The 20,867-nt window shown below is 58.6% G+C and overlaps 1 protein-coding gene across 2 annotated transcripts in view; it reads left to right on the forward strand.

Moving 5' to 3' along the window:
- LOC113180919 (calmodulin-binding transcription activator 1) overlaps window positions 1-20,867 on the forward strand; it is a 687,512-nt gene that overhangs the window by 596,222 nt on the left and 70,423 nt on the right. Inside the window, exons 6-9 of one of the 2 annotated variants that reach the window (XM_026386127.2) lie at window positions 4,431-4,571; window positions 5,826-7,672; window positions 12,697-12,823; window positions 18,050-18,184. In XM_026386127.2, the coding sequence (XP_026241912.2) occupies window positions 4,431-4,571; window positions 5,826-7,672; window positions 12,697-12,823; window positions 18,050-18,184 (2,250 nt within the window). Of the gene's footprint in view, window positions 1-4,430; window positions 4,572-5,825; window positions 7,673-12,696; window positions 12,824-18,049; window positions 18,185-20,406; window positions 20,584-20,867 lie in introns of those variants that run through there. The other variant, XM_026386128.2, reaches the window with a different exon arrangement.

Here is a 20,867-nt window from a genome sequence, read left to right on the forward strand (position 1 = left end):
CATTTCTTTTTATACTGGAGTCAGCATCAGCTCACATGGTGCCCGGCACAAGGTGTTCAGTAAATACCATTGGTTGGCTGTTGGTGTGGTCAAGAGAAGGAGGTCCCCTTACAGCTAGCTCACTGCAGGGCTGGGGGAGAACGAACTAACATAAGGGAGGGTGCTAGAGAGGGCGCGCGGGGTGGAGACCCTGGCCATGCACACCTTCCTTCAACCAACCTTCATTGAGCATCTACTCTGTGCCAGGCCGGGTTTTAAGCTTGGGGGACGGCACAGTGAACAGTTCAGCAAGTCCTGATGCAGGCTCCGGCTCCAGTGGGGATGGCGACCCGAGGTGGGAACCAGGGAGGCTTCCAGGAGGCGGTGGGGACCTGAGCTGGGCTGTGCTAGAACTGCAGGATCTAAGGTGGTAGAGGAGAGGGACACCTGAAAGTCCCTGTCGTCAGGGTCCCTTGAGCTGCACGCATGTGTACACACACACACACACACACACGCGCGCACGCACGCACACGCGTGCGTAGGTGTGCAGAGCACGGGCAGGGCAGGGTGAGTCTCTCCCAGAGGCTCGCAGGGCTCCAGCCAGACAGCCCCAGCGAGCTGAGGCTGGGGCCCGGGGGGGGCCTCATTAGTTTGCCTGCATGGTGTGAGGATCTCCCCCAAACCCAGGTTGAAATGTAATCCCCAGGGCAACTGTGTTGGGGGAGGCCTAAGGCGAGGAGTTCTGGGAACGGACTGAGGCCACCATCCAAAAGGACTCCCAGGGTTCTCTATCTGTGCCCTTCCCCCACGGGATGAGCTGACAGAAAGCCCTCGCTGGGTCCCGCCCCTTGATCTTGCACTTCCAGCCCCCACAACCATGGGAAGAAAGTTCTGCTCGTTATAAATCTCCGTCTGCGGTATTCTATCACCCAGCCCAAAACTGGCCAAGACACCGCTGCGACAGAACACCTGGACAGGGGCTGAAGCCACAAGAACGTGTGGTCTCCCACTTCTGGAGACTGGGAGCCCAAGGTCAAGGTGACATTGGGGCTGGTTTCTGGTGAGGCCTTGCAAAGGCCTGCCTTCTCATGTCCTCACCTGGCCTTCGCTCTGTGCACAAGAGCCCCGGCGTCCCCTCCTCTTCTCCTACGGATACCAGTCCTGTTGGATAGGGGACCCCCTCGGTGACCTAAAGACCCCTGCCACACTTGGGTCGGGGCTGTGAATGTAGGGTAAAGTTCAGTCCGTCACAGGGGAAAACGGGGGTGTGCTGCTTCGTCTGTGTGCCCCACACCCTCCACCTCTTCCCAAGAGCCCGGGAGGGAGCAGCCGTAATCCAGGGGCCTGGCTGCGCTGCCCCACGCAGGCTGAGGCTGCACCTTCGCGCAGCCCTCTCCCCGCAGCGGCTGGTGGCCTCTCGGGTAGAGTGATCACGGAAGATGCTCTCCAAAGACGCCACACGCTGCTGATTATCCGTGTTGGTGAGAGGGCCGCTGCCTCGCTGCAGTTCATAATTAGAGTAGACATCACGAACAGCCAGGTCAACACGAGAGTGGGCAGGAGGGTCCCTGCACCTGCCGCCCAGCCTTCCATCCTGACACGGCCATGCTGTAGACAGTCCCCTCAGAGACAACGTGTTCCCCAGGCTGCATCCCCAGGCAGCAGGGGACAGCTGGGGAGCCACCAGAGGGAGCTCTGAAGGTGCCCAGCAGGCAGTTTCCTGGTGGCCAGTGGGGCCCTCCTGGACAGCCCTGCCCTATAGAGGCCCACCCACACCGAGGCCAGCTTATCACCCGCCCCCGACGCCTGGCGCCTGCTCTCCCCTGCCCCTGCCTTCTTGGGGACACAGGTCCATCTCCATCCCCAGCTTGGCCCAGGGACCACTGGAAACTAAGAAAGGGTCCCTCTCCTGGCTTTGTTTCAAGCCGGGCTGGAACACACTGTCCTCCCAGACCTGGCAGGCCGCGTCCTGGAGCCAAGTACGGTGAGCAGGAGGGGACACACAGGACTCAGAGCCGCCAGAGGCTTGTTTTCCCAGGAACCCCTTATCTCTTTCCATGCTGCCCTCAAGTGACACGTCGTGACCTCACGTTTGATCCAGTGGGCTCTGGTGAGGTTTCCGTGTTGCTGCTTTTCTGGGAGGGAGGCCCCGGGAAGGAGGCCAGGGTGCGTGTTTATTAACCTTCCTTTCATGACGCGCCTTCTTCCCCTAGAAATCTCCTTCCCGCTGATTCATTACGAGTCGGGAAGCCAAGCGTGACATGTTAAAAGCCGTCTTGATGGTACTTGATATTCCGTACTAACAGCTCACCGCCTCAGAGGAGGGGGCGGGGAGGGGGGCGATCTGCATATTGGATGTGCCAAGACAGTGGGTAATTTGCATTAAGCATCCAGAAAGTCTCTGCTCACAATCTGTCACCCTTCGCCGGGTTTTCGTTTTGTAACCTTCACCACACAAGGAAGAGAGCAGGAGGCAGAGAGGGTGTGGACACTGCACCCCCAGCGGGGGCCGGAGGAGAAACAGGACGGAGCAGTGGCTGTCAGAGCAGAGGCACGGGGCAGAGGTGCCTGGAGATGCTCCAGCCCAGGGGAGGAGCAAGCAAGGTGTCCGCAGGGAGAGAAGCAAGCCCACCTGACCCCAAGACCCTTGGCTGGGGTGTGGCCAGGAGGCCAGAAGCCGGCACTGCAGCTGCTGAGAACAGCTCATCTCTCCAGAGAGCCAAGTTCAAACCCCTGGGAAGTTTCCCTGAGAACATCTGGCCTGGCTTTGTAATGGGCATGTGCTCAAAGTGCCCACTGGTGGAAGCTCCCAAGGGCAGGCGGCTTTGCTCCTGGCCTAGCAGGCCCTCTTGGGTTTTCTATATACATAAAAGCCTGGAACGCTCCAACCCAGGACATCAGAATCTCTGGGTTAGGGCCTGGGCACAGCCAGGGTCAGCCAACGATGGACCGACTATGAACTGGTATGTGCTAGAAGCAGCGGGGAGTCTCAAGTTCTGCTCTCCAACCCCTGGATGTGACATGGGGTGTCATCGCCCCTCCCCCAAGCCTCTGTCTTCTCATCTGTAAATGAATCTGAAAAGGTCCTTGGCCAAGGAGGGCCCTGAGCAGGGGCCAGGCTGGGAGCCCCTGACCCATCACTCCTGGTTCCGCGAGGCTCTTTCGGCTGTTATCTGTCCCCTGTATGGGATTTCCAGGGAGAGGGTCATTTGCCCATAGAGCTCTGTGGCTATGATGAGGGTCCACAAGTCCTGGCCTGGGCCTCCCCTTCCGACACTTGGGGATGAGTCCCTTGAAGAACAAACTCCAGCAGCCTCACCAGCAGGAACCAAGGCCTCCTGGGCTGCTGGGGAACTCCTCTGGGGAGCCCAGGACAGGACAGTGGTTTCCCACCGACCGAGAGGCCGGCTGTAAATGCCACCATCCACCGCACTCCCCCATCACCTAGGGCGCTGAACAGGTGAGCACATCTTCAAAGCAGGCGGCACGGCAAGCTGGGAGTCAGGGCCACTCAGCTCCCCACCCCCTTCTTCCCGTGGGGACGGGTGAAGGTGCTGGAAACAGGGCCCTGCAGACGTCCAGCGGAGCAGAGGGCAAGGAGGTGAAGAAAGCGAGGGGGATTCCTGCCAGAGCACACCACACTCTGGTTTCCTTTCCTTTGAGAGACCCCTGAGGATCTAAATGAAGGCACGAGGAGAAACAGAGGCGGATCTCACAGCCAGAAGCTTCCTTCCCAAGTCCAGTCTTCTTGGCCTCGGCCAAGCCCCAGCAGGGCGGCCCCGCCCCACCTCCAGGGGCTGCAGGGGGCCAGAATTGCCCTGAAGCCCCAGTACAGCTCTTTCAGATGGCCAGTGGCCAGTTAGCATGAGGCCCCCACTGTGGCAGCCTTGGGGGGTGCCCTTCAGCCCCTCCCTTTCTCTGTCCCTCCTGCAAACCCCTCAGGGCAGGGAAGTCTGGGGAAGGCGGAGAGCCAAAGTCTTCCTCTGAGGGGGACAGGCCTCCTCCCAGACACTCCTGGGGCATCACCTGTCCTCCTGCTCACTGGACACCCCACCATCCTCCATCCTCTGAGCCTCCACGAGACCCCTGCAGTCTGCGGAGGTCCCCCGGCCTCGCTCCTTTTCTCCTCCACTTGGCCTCCCTGGAAGAGACACCTTGTGCCCTTGGCCTTTGGGAAAATGAAAGCAAGACTCTAAGTGGTCTACCCCATGGGGAAGGGAAAGGGAGCCAGGGGAAGAGTCCAGAGTTCCGATGGAGCAGGAGACCAGTGGAGGGCAGCCCGGCCTCCGCCACCCTCCCCCTTCATCTGCTCACTGATCCTCCCTGAGCCAGGCCCTCAGCAGAGTGGGCTGCTGTCTAATGGGGCCTCTTGCCACCCTCAGCCCCTCATAGGGCCTCCCCTGTTACTGCAGCCTCTGACGCCCCTCTGTCTGCCTCCGCCCTCTCCACAGTCCATGGCATCAAGTGGACCTGCAGCAATGGGAACAGCAGCTCAGGCTTCTCGGTGGAGCAGCTGGTGCAGCAGATCCTTGACAGCCACCAGACCAAGCCCCAGCCCCGAACCCACAATTGCCTCTGCACCGGCAGCCTGGGTGAGCGGGACCCCGGGGGGCAGGTGGGCACACCAGGCCCAGGGCACTGCTGCTGTATCCCGTAGGGAGAGGGCACAAGGAACCAGGCAAAACCAGTGTGCCATCCTGGCCCTGCCCTGCACAACTGGCCCATCAGCCCACTTTGGGCAAGTGAGACCCGTTTTCAAAGCGTCAGGCTCCCTCGAGGGATGGGCATGGAATGGTGGACAGCAGCACTGGGGAGTGGAGATCCTGGGGCCCAGCCACGCACTGCCCAGGTTCTCTAGGATCCTCAGCATGTTCCCAGGTTCCCAGTGCAAGGTTTTTCAGGGACGTCTGCCCTGAGGCAAGGGGACCACTCAAGCTAAACCTCTTTCTTTAACCTCTGCCTCCTCCAAGATGGTAAGGCGCCCCTGGCCCTCGTCCTAATGGGCCGGCTTGTCTGATGATAGTATTTGCTCTTTGGAATGTGCTTCTCTACTCCCTTGGCTGCCTTAATTAGATACTTCCACAGGAGGGTCGGGTCACTGCCCTGCAAAGTCTCTGTGCATTCAGGAGTCTTGATGGTGAGACTAGAGCAGAGAATCCACCCTTTCATCAAAAGCCAAGTGACCCTTATCAGACAGACTGAAAATCCTGACTGAGTGGGTCCACAGGCTGTGGGGGAGGAGCCACAGCCAGACTGGCCAGAGTTCCCAGGCACTCTGCTCTGGGGCTCTGTCCTGCCTGATGGGGGGTGGGGAGGCAGGGGGCTGTGTTCTAGCTTAGGACTTAGAAGGGTTTTTGTCCCCCAAAGAGCAGAGGACAGACCCGGGCTGAGCCGAATGGCAGGGAGGGTAGCCTGAAGTCACTTTCTGCCTCTGGAGCAGGGGGTAAAACCATCCTTGGTCCTGGGGGCTGAGAGCCACCCAGGGGGAACACCTTCAGGCTGAGCCCCTCTCCCCAGGGAGAGCCCGTGCAGGTGAGAGGTGCCTCTCTCCGGTGGTTGAGAGGACCTTCCTGGAGGAGCAGGCTCAACCTCTCCTTCCCAGCTTCCCACAGGCCAGACACTTACTCTTTGAAAAGAGCAGCAAAGATCTAGGCCTCTGGTCTTTGGAGGAAGGCCCGGTAAGCCCAGGAGAGCCCCAAGACTGGGGTAAGTGGGCCCAGGGCCCCAGTGTCCAGGGGCAGGGTCCGTGGCCTGAGTGGGGTCCCAGCCAGGTCCCCAGTGCTGGGTGCAGGGCCTGCCACAGGCCCCCGCTGACTCTCTCCGTGTGTGCGTGCGTGTGCTTCCAGGAGCGGGCAGCAGCGTGCACCACAAGTGCAACAGTGCCAAACACCGCATCATCTCGCCCAAGGTGGAGCCGCGGACCGGGGGCTACGGCGGCCACGCGGAGGTGCAGCACAACGATGTGTCGGAGGGCAAGCAGGAGCACAGCCACAGCAAGGGCTCCAGCCGGGAGAAGAGGAACGGCAAGGTGGCCAAGCCCGCCCTGCTGCACCAGAACAGCACCGAGGTCTCCTCCACCAACCAGGTGGAGGTCCCCGACACCACCCAGAGCTCCCCGGTGTCCATCAGCAGTGGGCTCAACAGCGACCCGGACATGGTGGACAGCCCCGTGGTCACGGGCGTGTCTGGCATGGCAGTGGCCTCTGTGATGGGGGGCCTGTCCCAAAGCGCCACAGTGTTTATGTCAGAGGTCACCAACGAGGCTGTGTACACCATGTCCCCCACCGCCGGCCCCAACCACCACCTCCTCTCGCCCGACGCCTCTCAGGGCCTGGTCCTGGCTGTGAGCTCCGACGGCCACAAGTTCGCCTTCCCCACCACAGGCAGCTCGGAGAGCCTGTCCATGCTGCCCACCAACGTGTCTGAAGAGCTGGTCCTCTCCACCACCCTCGACGGTGGCCGGAAGATTCCAGAGACCACCATGAACTTTGACCCCGACTGTTTCCTCAATAACCCAAAGCAGGGCCAGACCTATGGGGGCGGGGGCCTGAAAGCCGAGATGGTCAGCACCAACATTCGGCACTCGCCGCCCTCCGAGAGGAGCTTCGGCTTCACCAGCGTCCTCGCCAAGGAGATAAAGACCGAGGACACCTCCTTCGAGCAGCAGATGGCCAAGGAGGCCTATTCCTCCTCGGCAGCAGCCGCAGCGTCCAGCTCCCTCACTCTGACCGCCGGCTCCAGCCTCTTGCCGTCGGGCGGCGGTCTGAGTCCCAGCACCACCCTGGAGCAGATGGACTTCAGTGCCATAGACTCCAACAAGGACTACACGTCTAGCTTCAGCCAGACAGGCCACAGCCCCCACATCCACCAGACCCCCTCCCCCAGCTTCTTCCTGCAGGACGCCAGCAAGCCCCTCCCCATCGAGCAGAACGCCCACGGCAGCCTAAGTGACTCTGGGGGTAACTTTGTGATGCCCACCGTGAAAACGGAGGCCTCGTCCCAGACCAGCTCTTGCAGCGGCCATGTGGAGACGCGGATAGAATCCACTTCCTCCCTGCACCTCATGCAGTTCCAGGCCAACTTCCAGGCCATGACCACGGAAGGGGAGGTCACCATGGAGACCTCACAGGCGGCTGAAGGGAGTGAGGTCCTCCTCAAGTCTGGGGAGCTGCAAGCCTGTGGCTCAGAGCACTACTTGCAACCTGAGACCAACGGGGTGATCCGCAGTGCTGGTGGCGTCCCCATCCTCCCGAGCAGCGTGGTGCAGGGACTCTACCCTGTGGCCCAGCCCAGCCTCGGCAACACCTCCAACATGGAGCTCAGCCTGGACCACTTTGACATCTCCTTCAGCAACCAGTTCTCTGACCTGATCAATGACTTCATCTCTGTGGAGGGGGGCAGTGGCACCATCTACGGGCACCAGCTGGTGTCAGGGGACAGCACCGCACTCTCACAGTCAGAAGATGGGGCGCGTGCCCCCTTCACCCAGGCGGAGATGTGCATCCCCTGCTGCAGCCCCCAGCAGGGCAGCCTGCAGCTGAGCAGTGCCGAGGGCGGGACCAGCACCATGGCCTACATGCACGTGGCTGAGGTGGTCTCAGCTGCCTCAGCCCAGGGCACCCTGGGGATGCTGCAGCAGAGCGGACGGGTGTTCATGGTGACCGACTACTCCCCAGAGTGGTCTTACCCAGAGGTAAGCTGTCGCTGTTACTGCCACCTCCTGCCACTCACCCCACCTGCCCTGGGAGTTTAGGGGGGGGGGGACACAGGGCCAGGGAAGTTCACTTGCATGTGGTCACCGTTGGATGAAGTTCTGGACCAAAGACAAAGCTGTTCCCTCCCTCTGTCCCCACAGCAAGTGGTCCTCAAACTTCCCTGGAACAAGTAGCTTTCAAACCAGGGGAGTCTTTGGAAGTGAAGTGCCATTGCAGTCTCGCCAGAGCAATTTTCTTTTCTTTCTTTCTTTTCTTTTTTTTTTTTTTTTAAGGGCCCAGGTCTGCTTTCAAAGCACTCAAACCTCACCATCATAGGTCATCTAGGTCATTCGTACCCATTCCTCTTGCTTTGCTTCACTCAACCAAACTAAAAAGCTCTCATCAAAATTGAAAGGGAGGGCCCAGCTTCAGTATACCCACCTGCAAGATCCATGTGACGTCTACAAAGTCAAAGATATGTCAGAGACCCAGACTCCAACCTGCTCCCTCTTTTCCCACGAGAGAGCTGACTCCATTTCTGGGGACATGAGTTTGAGAATCACTGCTCCAAAGAACAGGACTGCAGGAAAGTCCAGGTCTTGCCTCAGTGGCATAAGTATTTAAGGAGAAACCTTTGCTTTTTCTCTAAAGTGGGATGGGACAGGAAGGGGGCTCAGCTCGTTCTAAATACCCTGTGCACAGCCTGTGCTCCCTGGCTCCCAGCCTGCCCGCCTGGTGCTTGCCGAGCAGCCCTGGGGCCAGGAGCAGACCCTTCCTCCCGGGAGGTGGCTGCCCATAGTTCCATTGGTTCTATAGCCACAGTCCACTGATGCCATCGAGGGGGGCTGCTGCCAGGGGACATCAAGGGAGAGGCTCACACTTGTCCCTTCTGGAAAACCCAAAATAAGAAGATCTATATAGAAAGGCCCCCACATCTCAGAGAGAGATGGCAGCAGCCCAGGTAGGGGCCCAGCCTTAGCACACTGTCTAGACAGCCCAGACAGCATATTTATAAAAAATGGAGAGTGACATGTGTGTGTGTGGTTAGGAGCATGGGGCTGGGGCCAGACAGTCTAAATTCAGCCTGGCTCCACACTTACTATCTGATGATCTTGGGCAAAGCAGCAGCAGCCTCTCTGACTCTAAAATTGGAGCACTAGGGGTTGGGGATCTAGCTCAGTTGGTAGAGTGCTTGCCTACTATGCACAAGGCCCTGAGCTCAATCCCCAACACCATTAAAAAACAAAAACATAAAACTGGAGCACTAATATCACATTGTGTTGGTGTGAAGACTCACTCTGCAATGCACCTGCCCCTTCTGTCCATCTCCATTTGGTCCCACCCCCTGGTGAGAGCTTTCTCTTGGTGCAGCTCAGTGTGACCCCGCTTCTGAGCCCCTGCTCTTGTCAGAGACACTGAGGTCAATGGCATCTTCATTGTGCCCACCACGGTTCCCACCCAAAGGCTGAACAGGCATCTTGCCCCCACATGAGCATTTGCAGGGATCCGAAGGGAGGGCCAGGACTGGGTGTGGTGGGAAGACCGAGCTGTCCTCTGATCTGACTCTTTGAGGCCTGACTCTCTGGACCTCGGTTTCCTTATAAATTTACTGTTAAGAGGAGTGGACTTGGGCAAGCCAGGTCCTAGGACCTGGGAGATTTGGCCCTCAGGATGTCTGCAGGCTCCCTGGAGCACGCATCTTGCAGGAGCCAGGAGGGGACAGTTTCCTCTTCCCCCAGTTCCTGATCTGTGAGCACAGGTCCCCAGCTGGATCCAGCCACACTCCAGCCTCCTTGGGCCTGTCAAGCTCTGGCCAGAGGGGTGTTAGCAGGCCTGGTCCCTCCATTCTTCAGCAACCTGCACATCCCTGAACTGAACCTTGTAGAGTCAGTTCAGTGGCTCGCCACACGAGGGCGCCCCAGGAACGGCCAAGAACGGCAGTCGAGAGCATCCAGCCCTGATTTTCCAGAAACTCTTGATGCTTCCCGTTAACCAGAAGCAAAAGCAGTCATTTGATTTGGAAAATGACCCTCTAGGGCTCCAGAGTGGCCACATGGTGCAGCCTCAGAGGCCGCCAGCAGCTCTGATGGCCACTTGCTCTTCACCAAGCTCTTCCCCCAGGACACTGGCTCCAGGCCAACAGAAGTGGTCACCCTGTCCTCCACTCAGAAAGAGACAGTACCTTCTCCCCTGACATTTGAGTCCCCTCACAGCCCCCTCACCTGCATCTTCACCCCACATCCTGTCCCCTTCCACAGCCAATAAAGACACTGTTTGTGCGCTGACTGCATCCGGAGCCCCATGGCAGCCAGGCTCTGCCAAGCTCTGAGGGGGCTCTGCAGCAAGGCGTGTCTCTGGGGCCGCTCCTCCTAGTCTTGAACTCAGTGTTCCTTCCTGCTCCACCCAGCTCCAACCGCAAGGTTCCCCAGCACACACTTAGCGGGAGTGCCACAGCTGGGCCATCCTGCTGCCTCTTCTCTGGGCGTCCCTCCCTCCCCAGCACTGCTCCCATTTCTCCTATTCTCTGCCCACCGCCAGCTGCAGCTGCATCCCAACACACACTCTCTCACTCCCCCACCCCCACAGCACTGCCCCTGTGCCCCAGCGTCAACCCCATTCGCATCAGAAACCTGAGTCCTTTATCTCAGGACTCCCAGGACACGGAGGCCTCAGATGGCATCTACTGCTCCCTCCCCACCCATCCCTCCTGCGTCACCTCCCACCACTGACTCTTGACGCACCAGGCAGAAGATGCGGCAATGAGAGCCCTGGGGCAGGCTCATCACACCATTCCACACAACCAGGCTAGCGGTTGCTATGGGAACCATCCCCTGAACGGCTGGATGCTGAGGCGCCCTGCGGCAGTTTCCATGGAGAAGGTCCTGATGTTCTCCAGTAATTTCTGCAGTTCTTTGTTCCCGGCAACAGCCCCAGCGTCATGCTAGCAGCTGCAGATGGGGGTTATCTTTTTTTTTTTCTTTCCTTCTTCTTCCTTTTTCCATGGTAACTGTCTCTGGCCTTTTGAAACCACTGCTCTTGCACCTCCAGAATTTAGGGGGGTAGTTCCCTGAGATGGCCTTCTGGTGCTTCTGGAACACCCCACCCCACCCCGGGCATGCGCTCCTGGGACCCTGCCCCACAACTTCAAGCTCCAACTCTTCCTATGGAGCCATATATCAAAACCAAGCAATGTCAGGGCCAGAATGGCCCCAAAGGATAAAATGCCACCCAGAGTGGCTAAGCCACTTGCCCGAGGACACCCAGCTACTGAGGGGCAGGGATAGACCTTCTGCTTCTGAGTCTCAGTCCTGAGCCCCCTCCACTGGCCCCAAACTTTAGCTGCCTATTGGTGAAGTGACCTCTTCAAAGCCAGCACAGCCCAGGAGCAAGGGGCATGAACCCCTTCAGCCCTGAGAGCAGGTCTCTTCTGCCCGGCTCCAGGGAGGCCCCTCCTCCTTGGAAAGGCCTCCAGCTGCTCCTGATCTGTGGCCACCCCTGGGCCAGCTCTGTGCTCCAGGAACAATGAGGTGGGGACCTGGGCAGCAAGATCTGTGTGGAGGCTGGGACAGGGACAGGGATGGTCAAGGCCAAGGAGCTACCAAGCAAGAACGAGTGACAGAGCAGGAGCGAGTGTCTGGCTGGCCTGGGGCAGCAGCGGGGAGAGCTCGCCGCGTCCTGGAGTGGTGGGGAAAAGGGTTCAGGCCACCCCTGTTGGCCCTGCCTCCTGGCCTCTCAGCCTTCTCCAGCCTGGACACCAGGGGGCGCACTCCGCCCTGACCAGCCACTCTCCGCCCCCCTGCGGGGAAAGGTGTTTACTTGTTTGGGGGTGGGGTGGATGAGCCTCTGGGGTGGGTCCACCCAAGGTTAGTCAGGAGAGCCAGAGGCCTGCGCCCCCGCCCTCTGCACCCCCGGGGAGAGCCTCCCTCCACCTTGAGTGACCAGCCCCTCTTCTCGGCTAAGCCGTAAGTAGGGGACCTATAGCGCCTCGTCCTCCGGGGCTGGGTAGTGAGGAGGTGCTATTAATCACTGCCGGCAACCAGGGCCCTGAAGCAGGTCTGCCCTGCTCCGGGACGGGAGGCCACTCTCCTGGCTCTGCGGCCACCCCGGCTGGTCCCAGCAGGAGGTCAGGGAGCACCGAGGCTTCCCCAGGCTCCCCAGCCCTGCGCCCTGGGGTCCCTGGGGGCGGGATCACTCGCCTGTCGCTGGGGAAAGTCATCCGAAGCTTCTCCCAGCCAGGCTGCAGGGTCGTGCCTGCCTGCGCAGTGCGTGGCCGCGGCCAGGGGCTGTCTGCCTGCGTGTGCGGGGCCGTGGCTTCGCACACTGTGAGCTGGTGGCGCTCAGGCCCCAGCTCCGTGCCCCAAAGTCTGAGTTCCCGGGGTAGTCAGTCTCTGAGCCCCTCCAGCTCTGAGCCTTTTGTCCGGTTTTCCTGTTTCTGCGGTCTTGCTCCCTCCCTCCCCTTGCTGGGCCCCTCCCCTTGCTGTATCCCACCTTGTCCTGGAGATCCTGGGTCTCCCCTCAATTTCCCACAAGAACTCTGGCCCCTGGGGAGACACTAAGACACTCAGACCTGCTTTCAAAACTCAGAGTTCCTCCATCTCTCAAGTGAACGACACCAAGTCCCCACTGTCCCCTCTGCTTCCTTCTCCATGCCTGGGTTGACAAGTTCTCAGGTGCATCGTGGGCTGGAAATTCTTGAAAACATTCTGCTCCCTACTGCCTGAAACTTTTGAGTTTCACGGAACAGGGTCAGTGTACTGGATGCTGGGACCTCCTGGGGGGCAGGGGAGAGCTCCAGGACCCCTGCTCTTGCCCTTGTCCTGGAACAATGCCTCTCAAAAGTCAGGGCTTCCTGGACTCCATGGGGCTGTGACCTGGAAATCCGCATGTTTAACCAGCAGACCTTCAGCTGAGCAGGCAGCTGCGGGCGCCTTCCTTATGCAGCTTGCCCCGTCCCTCCTCCCTGGTTGGAACTGCATCCCTCTATGGCTCTTGCTCCATCCCTGTCCCTCTCTGTTCCCTTCAGGGAGGAGTAAAAGTCCTCATCACAGGTCCGTGGCAAGAAGCCAGCAATAACTACAGCTGCCTGTTTGACCAGATCTCAGTGCCTGCATCCTTGATTCAGCCTGGGGTGCTGCGCTGCTACTGCCCAGGTAAGAGGGCCACCTCTAGCAGAGGGCTTGGAAGGGCCAAGAGTGTTGGACTCAAGTTGGCTCCGGGGTGACCTTGAGAAAGTCATGTCATTACTCTGGTTTCCTCAGCGGTGAAGAAGTGGGCCCCAGATAGTCTATTATAATGTCAAAGGTTTGAACTTGGGGGACCCCATATCGGATGGTGACACCATATATGCTCAACTGGAATCTTGAAGAAAACATAACAAGGAGATGACTTCGGAAGCCAGTAAGCCAGGTGATGTACCCAGGACTGGCCTCAGCAGGAAGCTGTTATCACCTGCAGCTGGAGCCAGGGGCTGGACAGGAGCTGCTTGTGGGCCAGAGGCTACCCCCACAGCAAGGTGTGCCCATGCCTGCCACAGCCCAAGCCAAACAGAAACTCAGAGAGCATAGACCATGCGTCCACAGGCTCAGTTGTCCGGGGCACAGAGATGTTCTGAAGTGGGTAGGCTCTGTGGGGTTGGGCTGCTACACTAGAATAATGAGCACAAAGTCCTTGAGGATTCCATCCTGCATCCACCAGGAGAAGGCACATGCATGATGTCCTCCTAATTTCAGAGCCTCAGTGAGCCCCCAAGAAAGCTGGCCAGGAGCCACTCATGCCGTCCCATGGTTCTGACCCCGCCCTCACCCAAACTTCTTCATTATCTGCCTAGCTTGGTGTCTTGTCTGGTCAACTTGCCCTTGACTTCTGACCTTTCTACCTCCCCACCAGTCTGCAGGCTCCACGAGGGCAGGGGCAGTGTCTTTCCTGATCACCATTGTCCTCAGGGCCAACAGTAGTGCCTGGCCTAACCCAAAAGGGCAATGAAAGTCCGTGAAGGAAAGACTGAGTCTCTAGAAGTTTGAAGGTCATTTCAAAAGCCCTCATTTTCTCTTCCCTGGGCTGGGTTTGGGAGGATCTCTGTGTTCACCCAGGAGAGTGAACAGGGGAAGCAGAACGAGGAGGCAGGGATAATGAAGGGCAGAGGGTCCACCCCTTGTCATCTGAAGCCATGGAGCTTCCAGTAGAGGGTTGGGTGGGGAGAGGAGTGGGGGCTCCAGCAGGAGTGGAGCTGGCTTGTCCCCCAGATTCCACCTGGGATGGTTCAACTTGTGCCTTGGCTGCCCTGGTGTCTGCCTCTCTGCTGTGTCCCCCAGCACAAGGCTCCTGAGCTCACACTGAGCCCTCTTCCTTTTCTTCTCTCGGTCTGACCTTGCAGCCCACCAGAGCAGATTGCCCCTGCTGCAGAGGCTGGCCTCACCTCCCAGCCTCTGGCTGAACCTCTTTCAGCACCTCTGTCTCCCCACACATCCCAAGCTGATGCTCATGGTGGCCTCCACCTGCTGCCCCCATCAGCCTGGCTCCCAAGAACTCTCAGCAGCCCTGCTGGGCCTGGATAGTGCCATCCTGGATGCCAGCCCTGGGCGGGTTGTCCTGACAGTGCAGCAGAGAAGGCAGCATGTTATGAACGTTCACTGACCCCTGCTGCTGGAGGGGACTGGCCTGGCCTATAAATAGACGCCACTTCCTGTACCTGGTTCTTGCCTGGCTAGAGATCCAGATCTTGCCTGTCCTCAGCTACCAGGCCCCTCCAAAAGAATAAATAAACTGTCATTTATGTGCTCTTTAGATGATGTCCCAGGTCAGGACCTGGAGAACCCTGGGGGCTGGGTACATTCCAGACAACTAGATACGATCTGGGTGACTAACTTGGAGGTTGGCCTCTCTGCCGCCCAATTTCTACATCTTTAAAACTCACCTGAGATGGGTGAGAGAACATTACATGAGAGAGGGGTCAGGAAGCACCTGGCTCAGGTGCTCAATTCAAGAAGATGCCCATCGGTGAGGCCTTTGTTCTTCCTTCCCAAAAGAGAGTGAAGGGCGGGAATCAGGGATGTTCCGGCCTCAGCAGGCAATTCTGGCCCCTTGGCACATCCACATCCCCAGAGCTGGTGGCAGAGTCTCAACTCAGGCCACCATCTCTCCTGAATGTCCAAGATCTTCTGGCATAATGCATCTCAGGCCAGAAGCCACAGACTCCAAGAAGACTGAGTAGAACCCTCTGCTCGACCACCATCCTACTTTATATAGCTCACCCCATGAAGGACATCCACCTTGGACATCTCTGTTTTGAGGGCCAACTTGAAACATGTTCCAGAAGTGTCCATTCACGTGTCATCCAGTTCCTCATTTGCCAAATAGCTTTTGGGTGTCTTCTGCTTGCTGTGTAGTGGGTTGAGGCATAGAATGAAGCCAGGAATAGGACCCAACCCCAAGCAGGCTCCTGACCCCAAAGAGCACCCGGTCCATGAAAGACAGGGTCACACACACCAACCACTGCCCTGGTAGATGACACTGACTGCTTGGGGACATCACCTCTGAGTCTCCCTGGGGGCTGAACTTGAAGGATTAACACTTAGAGCCAGAGCCTCACTGGACTCTGGCTGGTGAGCATGGCCAGCCACCTTAGGGGCTGGGAATGGAGCAGGAGGAGGACATACTGGAAGCACAGCTGGCTGCTGCCCACCAGCCTGGTACATCTGCCCAGGTAAAACAGATCTTGACCAAGGACAGGGTTCTGCCCAGGCAGATCCCACACCATCTCTGGTTGCAGGAGACACAGGTCTGGACTCATCTCCTGCAGGACTCCAGGGCTCCTCCAGGGTCAGGAGCAAGCTGCTGAGTCAGGGTACTGAGCAAAGAGTGGAACTGTGGGAAGGAGGCCATTGGGCTCAGGAGACAGGCAGCCTACTCTGGGTCCCCAGGAGGTCATCAGAGGCAAAAGATGAGATTCCAAACAAGCTGAAAGCACACGTTTTGAAGAAACTCCACAGAGAGTTACTGAGTGACCAGATGTGATGACAGGCACCGACCTTGGCCTTGGGCATAAAAAGCAGGATTGACTGGGTCCTAGCTTTTGGGAGCTCACATTCTGCTGCAGAGAGACAGAAAATAACGAAAATGACCAGGGAAAGTAGTGAGAAGGAAGTCACAGGGAGAGAAGAAGGGAAGATCCGGACCCAAGGCCTGGTATCCTTCTGGAGGATGATGAAGCCCATCGCCCAGGAGGCTGAGGAACCACGAGGTGAAGCCTGTCACAGGAAGGGTAGGAGAAGGCCTCCAGCCAGGCAGAGGGCGAGGCAGGGAGAGGTCTGGCTGTGGAATGCTCACGGGGCAGGAAGCCTCCAACATGGTAACACTCGAGGAGATGGAAGGACCAAAGACAGACCATGCCCAACCCAATAAGAAGGAGTCTGACTTATTTCACTTGCAATGGGAAGCTATTAGTTAAGCAGGGGAGTGACTTGATCTAAATTATGTCTTTTAAAGATGGTTCTGGGTGTGTGGGAGAAGGGACCGTAGGGAGGCAGAGGGCAAAGGGACAATCGTGAGTGACTTAGGAAGAGGCCCCCTTGGGTAGCACACCCCACTGGCTTCCCAAAGGGCATTGCTGAACCCCCCATCCCGGGGAGATCGGGCACCCCCGCTCTGCCTTCAGCAGGAGGCCAGTGCACAGGTCTAGGCAGGAAACCATGGCAGACGCAGCAGAGATGGATTCTCAACCCGATGGACGGTGGACTGCATGAGTGGGCAGGGGGAGAGCAAGTCCAGGAGGCCTCCCCGTGAGGGCTGGCACCTGGGGCGCTGTGACAGGTCCTCTGCACTGCATCTCTGGAGAAGGCAGGAATGCCCGGGAGGCCGCCACCACTCAGCTTCGCTGCAGATTGTGCATGTGCCAGGATGATGGAAGAGCCGCAGTGGAGGGCCCTGCACTGGGACATTTGGCACCAGAGAAGCCTCCAGCTGCCCAGGGGCCCCGGGCCAGCTGAGGCAGAGCTGAGGGAAGTTGTGTGGACAGCCTTTCCTTCCTATTGGTAAACCAGGCAAATCTCCAGGGGAGGCAAGTGACCACGAACTTGGAGATCTGCCCAGGGATGCTGTCAAAGCCACAAGAGTCTCTGGACTTGGCTGGCGATCCCTGCCCAGAGAGATGCTGTGGGAGGTCCCCCGTGACCCCCTGCCATGGAGCCCATTGGTTCATGTGTGGCCAGGAGCCATGGGGCCAAGCCAGGGTGGGAAGCACAGGGAAAAACCACTGGTCACTCTTGGACAGCGACATAGCCAAGGCCTGTACTGGGGACAGTAGCGAGGTGACCACCACCTCACTATGTTCACCTAGGCTGGACAGAGGCCACAGGCCCATGAGCTGGTTTTCCCATCGGAAGTGGAACCTGCAGTTGTCCTGAGAGGGAAGCCAGAGCTCTCCCCTGTCCCCAGGAGCAGCTGACTTGGACAGCTTCCTCGGGCCTGTGAGCTTCTGAAAACCAAGAGCCCAAAACAGTAATGTGATCCCCGTGTGTCCTCCCTGGAAATCCGTCCTGGGGAGGCCCTGTAGGTCAGTATCTGGGCTTTGGAAAAGCAGTGCAAAGAGTACCTCACCATGATTCCTACCAGGGGATGAGGCCTGGCAGGGTGGGGTGGCCCGCACACCCACCATTGCCCAGGGGGGCCACATTAGGCCAACTTCCAAGATACTGATATCCCAGAAGTGAAGCAGGTCCCCACCACGGGCTGGCTTTCCACTTCCTCCCAGTGAGAACATCTAATCCATTTGGTCAGTGTATCCAGTATTCCTGAGCCCTTGTGTTGGGGCCAGAGTAGCTAATGAGACCCATGAGGGCCCTGCCTACCCAAAGCACACCCTCTGGCTCTCAGAAGGAGGTACAGGCTGTATACCAGCACCCCAGGTCACACCCACTGGGTCCACAGCATCCCACGCCGACTGGGACCAGAGGAAAAGGTGTCTCCAAAGCACTCGCTTTCAGCAGGGAGGTGGAAGAACTTCTCAAAATATATCACATTAAGAGAACCAGGGCAAGCTGGTAGGAGAGAGAGAGAGAAATCAGCACAAAGTCCAAAGCAAATGCCTGTACCCTTCCTAGGATGGATGGGACAAGGGAGAGGGGAAGGTGTCACTCACTCATTCAGCCAGGCTGTACCAAGCCCACACCTCTGCCGTCATCAGGGAGCAGGGAGCCCATGGCCCTCACGGGGATCCCAGGCACCTGCTGAGTCTGGGGCCAGAGAAGGCTCCTTGAGGAACAGGTGGACACAGGTTGCTGTTAAAAGGAACTGGACATTAACTGATGAAGGCTAGTGGGGAGGAGGCTGATGGCTGCCCATGTGCCCTTGACCCTGACCTCTCTGCCTTTCGCTTTCAGCCCATGACACGGGTCTTGTGACCCTACAAGTTGCCTTCAACAACCAGATCATCTCCAACTCGGTGGTGTTTGAATACAAAGCTCGGGCTCTGCCCACACTCCCTTCTTCCCAGCACGACTGGCTGTCACTGGACGGTAAGAATGGCATCCAGGTCACCTGGCCAGGCCCTAATACACGAAGTGCAAAGGAAAACATCCAAGCACCCAGAGAGGGGCAGGAAGGGGTGTCAGCGTTCACCAAGGGAGGATCAGCTGGGTCTTCACTGTCAGGCTACAAGTGTTTATGCCACCTGGCAGCCCTGTATCTGGCCATCTGCTGGCCACATCTTCAACTTGGTGTCTCCCTGAGAGAAGTATGTGAGCTGTATCTGGCACTCTTGCCGGGGTATCTGAGTGGCTAAACAAACCCCAGGAGCTAAAAGGACCCTCTTTGGACAAACCCCTAGCAGCAAGTCCAAGCACCTGCTCTTCCCCCTTTCCTTCTGGAAGCAAAGAGAGTTCCCGAAGCATCATCAAACCCAAACCTCCTAGAGCAGGAAGCAGTGTGAAAGGCTGGGGCAGCAGCTCAGGTCAGAAGACTGCTGGGCCGTGTGTGGAGTGTGTCTGCCTTTTAGGGACAGTTGGCCAAACCTTCCTCTGGGAGCTCTCGCCCCCCACCCCCACCACGCCCACACACATACTCATTGACCCCTGCTCCTTGGTTGCTTTTACTTACACCTCTGTCCTAATACAGCCTTTGAGACAAACCTAGGCCCATGATTGTTCCAAAGGGTGCTGGGAGCCCCACTGTGCTGCAGGGAAGGAGGCAGGGCCTGCTGGCCAAGGAGGGACAAGGGCTCCCAGAGCTGCTACCCTTGGCTGTGGAGTTGGTGAGAGGTTGCCCACATCCCGGGGGGTACCAGAGGCTCTACAAAGAAAAGCTGTCAAAGACAGGCTGGGGACTCCAGGGTCAGAGGCTGCCCTCCTCTACCTGGGCTTGTTTCCCAGAAGCCCCAGAGCTGGAGAGCCCTTGGCGGGCGGGGTGGGGGTTGGGAGGGTGAGCTCAGCCTGACCTCTGCACAGCGGACAGATCTCAGTGTTAGGACACCCCATAGAGGCAGCAGTCTGTAGTTACCCTGCAGGAGACTTCAGCTGCCCTGAGGTGTTGGGGCCCTGGCTAGCTGACCTTGGGCCTTCTACAAGGTATCCTTCCCCTACCCGTAGTCACCCCTTTGCCTTCTCCTGGCTTCTGGCTGTCTGTGCACACCCTGGGCAGCTTTCTAGACTCTCCGTGTGCAAACCTCAACCTTATCCCAGCCCCTATACCAGTGGTGACAGGGTGCCTGGCAGCCACTCTGGTCAGTGAACCCTCAGGAGCTATTCCCAGAGGTGGTTTTGGGTCAGCAGGCATCTGCACCCTGGCATGGCTGCCTGGGAGCACCGTGCTGGCCTTGGCAGCATCCCTGGCCGAGGCTGGAGCCAGCAGAGCTGTGGTGATGATGACCTGCAGTATGTAACAGAGAAGGGCAGGGTGACCAGGGGCTCCCGTTCAGGAAATCCGGTTTCAGTTTTGCAGAACAAATGGGGAATGGAGCAGGGAGCTCTGCAGAGGCCTGGCTCTCCCTGAGTGACCCAATCAGCCTTACTAGGGTGGACTGAAGGAGGTTGGGACCCGTGCAGAGCCCTGCCTGGAGGTGGAGCCTTATCAGACAGCTTAGTCTCTGCTAACCAGTGCCTCAGAGAACAGGAAACATCCACTGGCCCCTGCATGCCTGGAGAGGCGGCCATACCCAGAGGTCACTGGTGAAGGGGACCTGCCTTAACTGCTCATGACAAACACAGTCCTGGGGCCTGGGGAATGAGACTGCTGCCAAGCTCGACATCTGTTCCACAGCAGTCCCCTCTACCAGCACTTTGAGCTCTGACCTTTGTAGGCCACCAAGTTGAAGTAAGCATCCCTAGGCCCCTGGCAGGCTGCGCAGGAGAGATGGTAGGCAACAAGGTTTGGGCATCTGAGCACCACCGGCTTTGTGTTGCCACCAGTCAGGGTGCAGTTAGAACCGTAGCTCCGTGTGGTTTGGAGCTCAAGGGACTCTGCTCAAGTAGATGGGGCCAGTCTGGCTCAGGAGAGAGAGCCAGCCAGCCACTGTGGCCCAGCTGCCCTGCAGAGAGCAGTTCCCGGCCCCTGGGGCAGTGTTCTTCCCTTTCCCTTTGGTCTTAGCCAGGTGCCCTTTCCAGCAATGCGAGGGGGAGGAGGAGGGGGTGGAGAAACTGAGACCCCACCTGGCTGGGGGTGGAGCTTCCCTCATTATTCTTTTTCCCCTAAATGAATACAAGTGACTTACCCACCCTAGGACCATTTCTCCCAGCTTTTCTCTAGCTTGACTGTCAGTGGGGGAGGGGAGCAGCGCCGCAGCCTCAGCGCTAATCTGTTCCAGCGCAAAAGGGACAGCTGGGACAGCTAGCAGGAGGGCGAGGGTCCCGGGTCTCTGGCCAACCTCTTGGCCTGGCATTGAACTTTCTGTCGGGGCAGATGCTGCAGTGGCCGGGCAGTGGTAAGCCTCTCTCTCCCCTCTCCCCTCTCCCCAGCCCTCCCTCCCTTCTCTGCAGCTCCCTGGCTCAGTCCCTCCCGCCCCCACGGCTACTGGGCACACTCTCCTTTAGAGCTCGCCAGGAAGCGAGACGTGTGTGCAGCAGCGAGGGAGGAGTGGTGCTGGAAAGGGTGGGGGCGAGGGGACTGCAGCTCTGAGCAAAGTGGGGCACAGCGGCCGGCGGCGCGCGTGCACACACAGACACACGCGCGCCCGCGCGCACACACACACACGCCCGCCCGCAGCGC

This window comes from Urocitellus parryii, chromosome 11 (genome assembly GCF_045843805.1).
Source record: "Urocitellus parryii isolate mUroPar1 chromosome 11, mUroPar1.hap1, whole genome shotgun sequence".
Classification (NCBI taxonomy): Eukaryota; Metazoa; Chordata; class Mammalia; order Rodentia; family Sciuridae; genus Urocitellus; species Urocitellus parryii.